This window comes from Narcine bancroftii, chromosome 13 (assembly GCF_036971445.1).
Source record: "Narcine bancroftii isolate sNarBan1 chromosome 13, sNarBan1.hap1, whole genome shotgun sequence".
NCBI classification, from domain to species: domain Eukaryota; kingdom Metazoa; phylum Chordata; class Chondrichthyes; order Torpediniformes; family Narcinidae; genus Narcine; species Narcine bancroftii.
In genome coordinates this window covers 32,720,996-32,733,811 of record NC_091481.1, presented here as the reverse complement: position 1 = coordinate 32,733,811, position 12,816 = coordinate 32,720,996, and the positions used below count along the sequence as shown (strand labels likewise).

Genomic DNA, 12,816 nt, shown 5'->3' with positions numbered 1-12,816 from the left:
ACAGTATACCATTCCTATAATATTACAGTTTCCACTATTACACATTAATTATAATTTCTGTACACTTTCATATACATGCAAGCTACTTTTTTGAAGCAAATGATGTGAACAACCTCATATACAATTTGTTCACCAGAATACCTTGCTTATTACAATGAGATTCTTTTTAGCTGATTTTTGTATTTAAATCACACAGGGAACATTAAATATAAAGGTTAAAAAAAAGGTAAAGATAAAGGTTCCATTATTGTCACATAATACTATATTTAGAATGTAACATGCATGAAATCCTTAAGGAAGGTAGACAGAGAGTTGCCACTTTGTCCAGCGCCCCTCACAGAAATAAGGCCCCAATGAGGAACGAACTCACAACCCCTGGTTTACCAGGCCAGTGCTCTAACCACTGAGCTAAGCATAACTGCCTAAAATTCATAATTATACACCAAGCAAATTCATATTATTTACCAATACTGAGCTGAGTTTGAGCTATCCATTTGAATTTTTTTCCAGTTTAAAAAAAAATCTGCAAAATGTTGTGCAGTTCCTAGTTTTATCATCTTATCCAGATTCAAAGTAAACCCAATTTCTTTCTTATAATGCTCCTTTGACAAGTTTTAAATTTAAAATACCTAAATTTAGACATATGCCCTTCTGGCTCATGAACCTGTGCCACCCACAAATAAATCAAGGAACCAATAAAGCCCTGTACGGGATGGGAGGAAACAGGGAGCAGCTGGAGGAAACCCAGGCAGATAAGGGGAAAATGTACCAAAAACTTTCAGACAGTCCTTAATTTGAGTCTGGTTCAGTAGAGATAATGATTTTGAATTCTACATTATAATCAAGAAGGAATTATTTGCATTCATCAACACCAGTCACACCAAAATCCTTTGGAGATTGTCAAATTCATTCAAAAGCTGATCTGAGCAAAGTTTTAATATGGTAAGCTCTATAATCAATCATGCAGGACAAGAACCCATAAATAGCCGTGAAAAAGTGACTGCTCACTTAAATTGATTCCATGGGCAGTCTTTGATTTTCTCCTGAGGATATTATCCCTTATATAAAAGATATAAATCTCATTCACTAATGTAGTGATTCCTATTTAATCTTGAGAACATACCATATTTGGCATACAAGATCCAACCCCCCCCCCCCACCCCCCACCACTTCAGCAGGGGATATTAAGAATTTTTTTTAGTGTATTTATGGTTAAGTTGGCGAACGGGTCCCTTCTGAACCCCTTTTGCTGCTGGCAGGGTATGCCGTGGTCAGCTTTCTCACTCATAATGGCGGCTGATCGGAAAGCAAGGTCTCGTGGGGGCTGCTGTGGTCAGCCTTCTCACCAGAGGAAGTGAGAGGAAAGCAGATCGGGAAAGGACGGTATTGCGCTGCTGGCAGAGGCAGCCATGGTCGGCCTTCTCACCGGGGGAGGTGGCTAGTGGTGACAGATACAGAAAGCATGGGCCACCCGAGGGAAGGTGGTTCACAATGCTGCGGGCCCGCTTCCTTGACAGCCGCAGCACCTTCGTGGGCTTCTTGAAGCTGGATGAATAGCCGTCAACTTGCTCAATTTCATCTTCACATACAAAATGTGGGGTTATTTTTGAGTCAATTTTTGGGGGAAAAAGGTGGGTCTTATATGCCATCAAATACGGTACATATTTCACTTTGTGTTTTTTTTAAATTCTCTTATGCCCTTCACTTTTCTCATCTGAATATAACATAATTAGTTTAACACACTGATCTCATGCACCTTTTATAGATTTCCCAGTAAACTGCCTTGCAAAGCAATTGTAACGCAATAGGAACGCAAGCTACATTCAGGTGTATGACTTGTTAAATGCCTGGATTCAAAATGCAATCCTGACATCGTAATAGCACCTCTCACTTCACACAGAGCTCATAAATTCCATTAATACGATTTGCACAAGGAATCCATCATACATTTCTCGTAAAACAACTCCATGATTAACAGAATGCAGATTGCCAGTTTCTTGCTATTCCTGATGAAGGACTTCGGTCCAAAACCTCAATTATATATTGCCTTCCATGGATGACGCCTAACATGCTGAGTTCCTTTAGCATTTTGTGTGTTTCTACTATTAACAGTCAATTAGTTAGAATTTTTTTTTACATCCTTCCTCGAATTACATGCCACCAGATACTTAGATAACCATTTTCAAATTAAAGGGAATATACTTCACATTGAATGTGTGTCCCCATTGCAGAATTATCTTCTGAGGCCGATAATTATTATTTCATTTGAAATACAAAAGGCAATGCTGTTTCCAGAATGCTAAAATGTGATGGTAAACTCCCGGCTTGATGGTATAATCACACCGAGAGATTTAGGTACCTCTTCACTCAGCCGCCTTTTCTCTTCTTGCTTTCGCTGGTGCTCTGCATTTGCCACCGATTCAGCCAAGTTATTCAGTTCCTGCTCACATGGTGTGCCCAGAAATGACAAAAGGGGAGGTTCCCATCCATTCCTAAAGTGAGGCACGTAAGGAGGGATAAAGTGATCCTTGGGCCATTCAGATCTGCAAAAATAAGACAATACTGAGATGACAGTCCTTCCATGTTAAAGGCACATTATTGGAATCTTGTACGTAAATTAACCAGGCAACTTTCAAAGGGTTCAAAATTCATGCAGAACACAAATTTCAGCTTATCTATATTTTAATGCAAGGACCTGAAATGATTTGGGAAGCTTTAACATATTATTTTGTTTATTTATTTTAATAATGAAACAAAATACCTCTTAACCAGACATTTCTCTAACGAGTTCGTAAACCAGTTTGCTCATTAAAACGGTTAATGTTTACACGGGGCAATTTGTTAATTTAAATAGAAATGAGCTCATCTGTTTTGATTATGCTATTAACAACATTTGAAATTTTGCTGCCTTCCTTGTTTATAAAGCAACAACCTTGAGTTCATGCTAATCAAACTCTCCAAAATTATTTGGAATATATTCATACACGCAAGTAATAAATATGATTAGTGATTGGATTATTGATGGCACAATAAATGTGGTTTAGGGTGGCGCGGTTAGCATTAGGGGGAAATGATTACAGCACCAGCTATCGGGATCAGGGTTCGAATCCAGTGCTACTTGCAAGGAGTTTGTATGTTCTAGCCGTGCCTGCGTGGGTTTTCCCTGGGGACTCCAGTTTCCTCCCACCTTTCAAAATGTACTGGGGGTTGTGCGTTAATTGGGTGCAAATGGGCAGCATGGGCTCGTGGGCTGAAACGGCCTGTTACTGTGCAGTATGTCTAAATTTTAAAAATATATAGTTTAAAATTAAATGTTACCTCAGCTGAGTGCCACTTGTCATTTTAGTGCCTCCTAAGATGAATCTGAAACAGATTCCTGAAAAGCAGTGTAAAGTCTTCAAAAAACAAATTATGACAATATATTTATTTCCTGAAGCAACATGACAGAACATTTCCTCACACTGCCTGGAAATTTAAATAATGCAGGAAGATGTTGTACATGAAAGATGATCATCTTGTTCTTGAGTTGTCCATCTCAAATCCCTACCCAGCAACTGCACCCAATTAAATTGGAGGTAATCCATCACTTGCTATCACAGAAATATTTGTAGAAGAGATAAATAAAGGAGTGCTGCCATCAACTTGCCTCGGCTTCGTCCATGCTTCACCCAAAGAAAACCAAATTACTTTTTCTTCCGACGTCACGCATGTATTTAAAAAATCTATTGCATCCTTTGTCAAGAGAGGAGAGAGAATTGAACCACCTGTCTCAGGTCCACCTGTGGTTTGTATGACCTGAAACAAATTACAGAAATTAGCATTACGACTTCCCGGCTCTCTTCTTTTTTTTAAATCAAAAATAGACTTTATTTACAATAAATTATTTACGAAGAGAAAACCGCTAAAAATCTCTTCGCACTCATTTCCCTCACTGCACATTACTACATTTATTTTCTATTTAGCTGTTTTCACCACTTTATCTTTGCTCCTCCCTCTGTTGTTTGAGAGGCTTGTCAGTAACGGAAAGACTGATCAGTGCGGATTGACAAGAATATCTCCTTCACAATCTCCATCAGCACTGGAGCACCACAGGGCTGCGAACGTATCTCCCTGTTCGACTCACTTTACACACAACTGTGTGGCTCAGTACGATAGCAACACCATTTAAAACTTGCTGATAATACCACAGTAGTCAGTGTATATGAGCAAGATGAAAACTTGGCTGAATGATGTATTACCAACAGCCTCTCACTTGACGTCACCAAAACCAAGGAGGTGATTGTAGACTTTTGGAGGGGAAAACCAGAGGTGTATGATTCAGTGCTCATTGGAGGATCAGAGGGGCTGCTGCAGCGTCAGCCTCAGCTGGTGTGGACCCATGGGGAATGGAGACACAGTGCTCCCTACCGATTCCAAATGCTTAGTCCGACTGCCGTCAGTTCCGTGCAGGGTTTAAACAGCCTGTTAATGGACCAGATGGTGGTGTTTTTTTAAATCCTGCAACCGCGGGGTGGGCCCAAGATGGTGGCATGCAGGAACGGCAGCAGCCACGAGAAGTTGCAGACTTCAGTGAAGCAGAGGACTGCTGCAGGGCGCCACACAACAGGGAGACCACCCTTGTTTGAGAAGGAGAAGCAAAGGAGATGACCCACGGGATGGAGAACACACAGGCAGCCTGCTGTTAGTAACTCAAGGTGAGAAATCCACACAGGTTGCAACTGCAGACAGGAGATTCACACCAGGCTGCGGACAGCTGGAGACTGGCTGAAGGGATACGGGGTATCAGAACAGTGCTGAGAGTTTCCTGATCGTGTCAGAGATTAGATCTGGAGCTTGGGTTATTGATGGTTTGCATTGAAGGCTGTGTGGTTGTGGAGACTGAGGGAGCTCTGGAGGCAAATCCATGGACACTCAGTGACTGTGGGTGGGGGGTGGGGGGGACGACTCTTTTTTTTGCTTCTCTTTCTTTGTCTGGAAGGCATCCAGCAATTTCTGGTGATGGCAATTCTTTGTCTGTCTTACGGTAGACTAAAGGAATTTTATGTGATATTACATTTTCTGTTTTATTACATGACAATAGAAGAATCCTGAGTCGTAAATTTAAATCCCTGGGAGTCACCATCTTGGACGTTATTTCCTGGGTCCAAAGTAATTGTGAAGAAAGCAAGTCAGCGTCTCTACTTCCTCAGGAATTTGTGGAGGATCTGGATGGCATTGGAAACATTGGCAAACTTCTGCTGACGTGTAGTGGAAAGCGTCTGACTGGCTGCATCGTGGCCTGGCATGGGGGAAACAAATAGGAAGCCCTGCAAAAGGTAGTGGACACAACCCAGTACATCACAGGCAAAACACTCCCCACCATCAAGAAAATCTACATGGAGAGCAGCAGCAATCACTGATCCACATCAGCCAAGACATCGTCTGTTCTCGCTGATGCCATCTGGAAAGAGGTATAGGTGCCACAAGGTTCAGGAACAGTTGTTACCCCTCTATTATTAGACTATTAAACAACTCATTTAAAGGCTCTTACTTTGCACACCATTATTATTGATTTTTTTTGTACTGAAAAGCAAGTTTGTTTGTTTGTTTTCTTTCTCTCTTTTGCATACAAATTGTTCTTGTGTACAGTTTACGGTTACTGAGAAGAAGAAATTCTGCTGTGCCCACAGGAAAAAGCTCAGGGTTATATGTGATGTCAGGTATATACTCTGACAATAAGTTCAAACTTTGACTTCACAGCATCACCACGTTGGCTGAGCTAAGCCTCAGTGCGTACCTCAGCAGAAACCCCTGCAGCTTGGAATATGCCAGTCAGCAGCATTCCCTTACCCGACATTTCTGTGTGCTGAAAGACAGGCAAAGCAAAGGGCGTCTTTCATCGAGTTGATGGTCTTCCCAGTTTTGGATGTCTGACTCGTTCCTGGGAACAGCCCGTAAATCAGAGAGTCCTCTGTCGCACTGCTACTGGGATGACCATGACAAGGAACCTTGCATCCTCCTCCACACACTCTTTGCAAATCTGTATTCTGCAGAGATGGGCAACTCTCTCCACTCTAGTGGAACCATCTCAGGGACTATGTGCATTGTGGGAGATGTTCCAATTGTACAGGAAGGATCTGGCCATGTGGGGCTCCCCTCACCCACCCACCAGCCAGGCTAAGTCTTGGTGCCTGTTTGTGAGGACTGGTGATGAGGCATGCCGCCAGATGACCTGGACTGTCAGCTCAATGGACTGTCCATCAAGTCCTCGGCTCAGGATGTTCTACGCTGATCATTGCCTGATGGGTTTGTGATCAAAGGTGTTTTTCTGGAAAAACATTTTCATGAAGAATAGGTGATATGGCAAAGTCCTGTGGCCTAGGACATTGCACAGCAACAGGGCCAGGCCCACCCGTGGACGATAGAACCTCAGCACACAATGGCATTTGGTGATCCACACACAGCCTGATGCAGCCACACACAAAGGTGGTCATCAGTGGAAGGCCACATTGGGCAAGCCCTTGCCCCTATGGTCAGGCAAATTGTATTTGGTGACCTTTCGGACCCTTTCCATCTTAGATCCTCACGTCAACTCGAAGACTGCTCTGGTGATTGCCGGGACTGAGTTGTGGCTGATAGGCCACGTCCAGCAGTACCAAGAGCACCTCAACATCTGATGACCAAGTTCTTCCCTGTTATTGAATGGGAGTGCTGCACCGACAGACCTGACTTCTGGTGGACCTTTGTGATCAGCTCCAACCAATTTTATCATCTCAGCCTCTTCAAGCCAAATCCCAAAACTCTGAGGTAGTCAGATCAGACTGCGAAGGTGATAGAGAACTCATCCAACTAGTTACTGCAGAGAATTGCCTCGCTCTTCCAGTCTACCATGCTGTCTGAAGCAGACTCAAAATGGTCACAGATGACGATCAGTCTGCAGATCAATCATGGGTCTGAACACAAGATGGCGACATTGTCTATGTAATGGGAGGCCTTGACCTGAGTGCCTGGCAACGTCGCTCCCCTTATGCCCTCATCCTTCCTGATGGATTCAGCAAAGGGGCTCTATGCAGTACACAAATAAGACTGGAGAGAGCAGACAACCCAGTTTGATTCCAGACTTGAAGGGGAAGCTATCTGCTTCCCATCCATTGATTTAGATTGCGCTACTGATGTCCGCGCAGAGCAGTTTAATCCAAGGTAGCAAGTCTTGAAAATCATGGATAAAGTAAAAACACAAAATTTAGCTCAGCAGGTCAAACAGTCCTTTATGTAGAAAGGCAAAGATACATAACTGACGTTTCAAGCTTGAGCCCTTCTTCAAGATATGAGAAAATGCCGACAGGCATCTGAACAAACAGGTGGGAGGGTGGGGTGGGAAGGGAGGATGGCAAAGGCAGGAGATGACGTGTGGAGAAAGGAAGGAGGAGCAATGAAGGAGAAGAAGGATGTTTGGGTGGGTAAGAGCGAATGGAGGTGAGAACTGGAAAGACAGGAAAGGGAGAGGAGAAAGGAAAGGGAGCAGATTTAGAAGAAAACAAAAAAGTCAATGATAAATCCATTTGACTGGAGAGGGCCTAGATGGAAAATAAGGTGTTGTTCCCCCAATCTGCGGGTGGTCAGGTTGGGATAGTACATAAGGCCATGGACAGTTGTGTGAATCTGGGAGTGTGACTCGGAACTGAAATTGTTGTCTACTGGGAAGTTGCTGTGGATGCGGATGTGAGTATGTGGTCAGCGAAGCGATCTCCCAATCTGCGACCGGTCTCTCTGATGTAGAGAACACCACAAAGGGAGCGCTGGATTCAGTAAACAAGTCCTGTGGATGTACAAGCGAAGTGATGCTTCACTTGAAAGACCTATTTGGGGCCCCGGAGGGAGGAGGTATGGCACAAATGTTGCAAGTCCAATTCTGGAAAGTTTAATCCAATTCTGGATTCCCTCCTCAAACTTCATTTTAGAGAGCATGTCCATCACATACTTCTATGATATCTGGTAGAAAGTCTTCTCCTGGAAAAGCTGACCAGGCAGGTGTCCAACCCTGTACGGCACAAAGGCAGTGGTATCTCTGAGCAATGCGAGGCTGTCGAGAGATTTTCCTACCAAAAACAGTGCAGACTTGGTCTGAGTAGATGACCTGCTTAGCGTGATTGGCAATTGTTTTGGACAGGATTATGACAACATTTAACAATGACGGGGTTTCCAATTCCTTATATCCTCCTTTTCACCCTTCTATTTGAAGATGAGGGAGATGATGCCCTTCCTCATGGAGCCTGACATGCTGCCTACCAGGAGCATAGTGCTGTATACTTCCAGCAGGTCCAGACCTAGCCTATCCCACAGAGCCATGTACAACTCAGCTGGCAGCCATCCCTCCCAAGAGTCTACTCCACGAAAAGGAACTAGAATGGTCTCTGGTCATTGGTGGGGGGGCAAAAAAGCCACACTCCAACTAGACGGGTTTCTGGGCGGGGAATTGCGGCAGTGCTGGACAGGAGGGTGTCTGAGCGTCGGCCGTCTATGATGAATTGGGCATATGTATATGGTGAATTGGAGGTGCTGTGCTCTTTTTTTCTGCTGGCACCTATAAAGGATTCCCCAGGGTTCCACTAATTACTGACACAGCCCGACACGGGATATTCAAGGGCGAGTTGAGAGTGGGCTGTATCAGGTCATGTTCAGCGCCAAACTTGAGCTTTGGTGTGCAGACGACATCCATGGAATATTTGTCAGCTCATGGACTGTACTTGGTGGAATACAGAAGGATGAGGGGGAACCTCATAGTGACATTTCAAATGCTCAAAGGCCTTGACAGAGTAGATGTGGCAAGGTTGTTTCCCATGGTAGGGGAGTCTACAATGAGAGGACAAAACTTCAGGGTAAAATTTAAAACAGAAATGCAGAGAAATTTCTTTAGCCAGAAGATCATGAGTCTGTGGATCGTTCCACAGGCAGCTGTGGAAGCGAGGTCACTGGGTGTATTTATAGCAGAGATTGACAGGTATTTGATTAGTCAGGGCATCAAGGGATAGTGGGAGAATGGATCAGGTCATGATAGAATGGCAGAACAGACTGATTGGCCTATTTTGGCTCCTATTATCTTGTGATCTTAGAACATAGAATGCTCCGCATGGAAAACAGACCTTTCAGCCCTTCCATTCTGTGCCGACCATTATTTTACTAGTCTCATGAACCTTCTGGAAGATGAAGCGCGAGCATGTCTCATCCTGCTGCTCTGTGGATCGGAGGATGACCTTGGAGTTCTCTAAGGTGAATAGCATGGCTTGTTGGATCTTCACCTCTCAGAGTTCCTCTCTCACAGGCTCAGCAATTTCCAATGTGACAATGTTTTTTTCTCCCCTTCACATATGCCTCTCACATGGATCAACTTTCTTAGCATTCTCTTTCATTTCATATTTACACAAACTGCTGTGTCTTGCATTTCGGAGATTTAGCATGTTTTTTTTGGGAGGCAGTGGATATTCTCATCCAGAATATCCATTCTCTTCTTCTTAAATTTCTCCTATAAAGCCAAACTTAAGGACAGCACAGTGGGTGTAGTGGTTAGAGCAATACTTTTACAGCGCCAGCGATCAGGATGGGGTTTGAACCCAACACTGTCTGTAAGGCGTTTGTACATTCTTCCTGTGTCTGCGTGGGTTTTCTCTGGGGCTCCGGTTCCGCCCCCCCACCCCAACATTCAAAACATACCAGGGGTGTAGGTTATTTGGGTGTAAATTGGATATGGGCTTGTCGGCTGAAATGGCCTGTTACCGGGCTGTATGTCTAAATTTAAATTTAATGTATTTTCTCTGCTTATCTGCTTGCTGCAGCTCCTTATTTACTTTCAGTGACTGGTGTTGGAGGATGCATTTGTACAACAATCCTTAGTACCAGCACCATTTAAATATTACTCTGCCTTTCTGTTTACACAACCTGAGTATACTGCATCTAACAATTATTTGCCTTTTCATTTTGACTGGTCTAAATCATTTTGTAGCCTCCTTGCATCTCCCTTACAATCCACGTCAGTTTCACGTCACCAGCAAACTTCGAAACATTACTTGGACATGCAGTGACTCTCTTTTACTTCATTTTCTCTGACTGCAAAAGGCACCAGGCAGTTTCTGCCAATGGTTAATCTTACGATAGACTAAAGCAAGTTCCTTTTATATTGCACTGTTTTTATTACATGACAATAAAGGAACCTGAACCTATATTGAGAAGGTAGGGTTCAAGAGCTCTGTTAACATGCTTTCACACTGCCCCTGAAAGTCAGTATTTAATTGCCTTTTTACCGTTTGACTTACCTGTGTGAACATGACCAACATGGTATTGGGGAGGGGGTCATTTTCATCCCAGTACTTACCCGCCAAGGTAGGTGGTATCAGAGCCAATGCATTTTGCATCAGCTCCTGTGCAAAAGGCTTATCTGCCTTCCTGGGACACCGACGCTGTGATGCTGCAGGTCCCGACTCCTTTTGCACCAGGATGTCGGGTCCCTATGTGACAGGTCGCACTGGTTCAGTGAGAATGCTCCAACCCGATCCGACTTTAAATATGGGTCGCTGACACGCCAATTTACTGGGACCTCAGAATTGTTCTCCTTTGAGAGACTGCGATTTCACAGAGCTTAAATTATTATGGGTTTAGATGAACTTAATAACTTATAATGGAAATTATTAAAACGAGAGAGAGAGAGAGAGAGAGAACAAGTTTAATGTGACTGCCATTAAAAGCTGAGACAAGTAAAATGTTCTCAGTAGTCAGGACTGCTTGAAAGAGGGTAAAGGGTACTAAGTCATTAAGAAACTTCAAAAGGGTATTAGAAAATTACTGAACAGAAAAGAAATTCAAAGGATCTGAAGACAAAGCAGAATGAAATGGGTTAAACGAGCTAATTTGCTGTAGTATTCCATGCCCATTCCCTCATGTGGCCTGACAGACAGGTTCTGAAAACTCCAAATGTCATTAATCAAACAGGCAGACCACAATTTAAGAGCAGTTTCATCAAAAACTGTCAACTCACCATATTCAACGGTGTAAACAAAAAATGCACCAAGTCAATTGCACTCGGATTCTGTATGTGAGATTTTAGTTTGGCCTAAAGCGGAAGAGAAACAGAGGACAGGCAATGAACAATAACTGAAGATAGGACAAAACAAATGAGCAAATTTTCAAGTTTCAGAAAAAGTAAAATGTTGTTTATATTTGCCATGAGAACTGATTAAACACAGTATTTATATGCTAACAGGTGTATGTGGAACAAATCTTACTGTTTTAGTCAAACATTGTTTCACAACTTTGCAATTCAGGTTAAAAGTTGTACCCCCATGTGGATATCACAATTTGTGGTCAAGAATATATATAAAAGACAAGTAGAACAAAGAACATTAATTAAGAAGTAAGTATGCAAAACACCTCATATTTTAAAAATAATTAAATAACACACTTAAAACCAATGACTTACCAGTAGGTTAAATGCATGCTTGAATTTCTGAAAGCAGTCAAAGAATTCATCTTGGGGCGGTGGTTTTGAACGTAGAGTCAAAACACCCTCTACGTAAAAGGGGTATGGAGGTGAGAAAACAAAATTGTTGTATTAAAACTTACTGCTATTGTCATACATGGTGAGAACAGGAAAGCCAGTGACGTGGTATTAAATTAATTTCTCAGCATGGGAGCAGTTACCTAGATCTATGTAATTTTTTTTAAATGTTAGTTTTGAATTGTTTTACAATCCATTTTTATGATTCTAACCAATGTCAAACTAAAATTTAATTATCAAGAACTTTTTAAATAAATAGAATAAGTTAAAATTGAAAGTAAATGGCTTTCGAGCATTCAGACCAAGATGACAATGTTCAGTCATAAAGTCGGTCTCCCGTCATAACTTACACCTCCTAAAAAGAGGTGACCAAATTGCATATAATAGCTCATCCATGGCTAAATGTGTGGGGGCTGTACGCTAATTGAGATATTTAGGTGGCATGGCCTCATGGGCTGGAAGGGCCAGTTACTCTGGTGTATGTCTAAATTTAACATTTAAATTTTAAAATTTAAACAATGTTTCATATATTTGTACCATGATCTTTGGAATTCTCTATCCTAAAAGGCTGTGCAGCCTCGGGTGTTGAGTGCATGTAGGAGAGAAACGAACCAAGAGATAGGGGGTTAGGGCAGGAAAGTGAAACTGAATTAAAATGGTCAGCCTTGATTTTGTTGATTGGCTGAACAAAAAAAAAAGCCAAATGGCCTCTTCCTGTTTCTATTTCATCATAATTTTAACTACATAGAATTTTATAATTTATTTCTAGCAACTTTTCCATTTGGGAAAGTTTAGATGCATGTCACTAAAATATGTTTACTAATGCACGGCCACATTCATTCAATAAACAATTGACCTGCAGCAAGAAAAATAAGTGAAGTTTGCTGTTAATACATTACAAGGGCAGGTATTAAATGTTACTCACCCCCTGGTCCTTTCTTTTTACCCTTCTTTGATTTTTTCCTTTGCGAAAGCTGAGAAAATGCTTCAGCGGCCTTTTGCAGTTTAATAACAAATGCTTCCACATCATCCAAAACATGGTTCAGAATTTGCTGGCACAGAAATAGTGAACATGCAGTTACAGAAAAAGTATTTTGTTTTCCTGCAAGCACATTGCCAGCATCATATTATACAATGCATTGAAAAATTATTGCATGAAGCTTTAGATTATAGGCCAACCAAAAAAATTTATGCATTATTTCATTTGTGGACCTGAGTTAACAAATGTCACCCAAAATCAAACAATTGGAACAATTCAGGGAATCAAATCTTGCCTCAATTACCAGGTG

The 12,816-nt window shown here is 42.2% G+C and overlaps 1 protein-coding gene across 19 annotated transcripts in view; it reads right to left on the bottom strand.

The window, feature by feature from the left end:
• The window catches only part of eps8a (EGFR pathway substrate 8a, signaling adaptor), a 169,942-nt gene that overhangs the window by 23,209 nt on the left and 133,917 nt on the right, over positions 1-12,816 (bottom strand). For all 19 annotated transcript variants that reach the window (XM_069909216.1, XM_069909226.1, XM_069909220.1 and 16 more), the window contains 5 exons: positions 12,453-12,579; positions 11,450-11,538; positions 11,009-11,083; positions 3,647-3,795; positions 2,360-2,543 (listed from right to left, as the gene is read on the bottom strand). In XM_069909216.1, the coding sequence (XP_069765317.1) occupies positions 2,360-2,543; positions 3,647-3,795; positions 11,009-11,083; positions 11,450-11,538; positions 12,453-12,579 (624 nt within the window). The remainder of the gene's footprint in view (positions 1-2,359; positions 2,544-3,646; positions 3,796-11,008; positions 11,084-11,449; positions 11,539-12,452; positions 12,580-12,816) is intronic.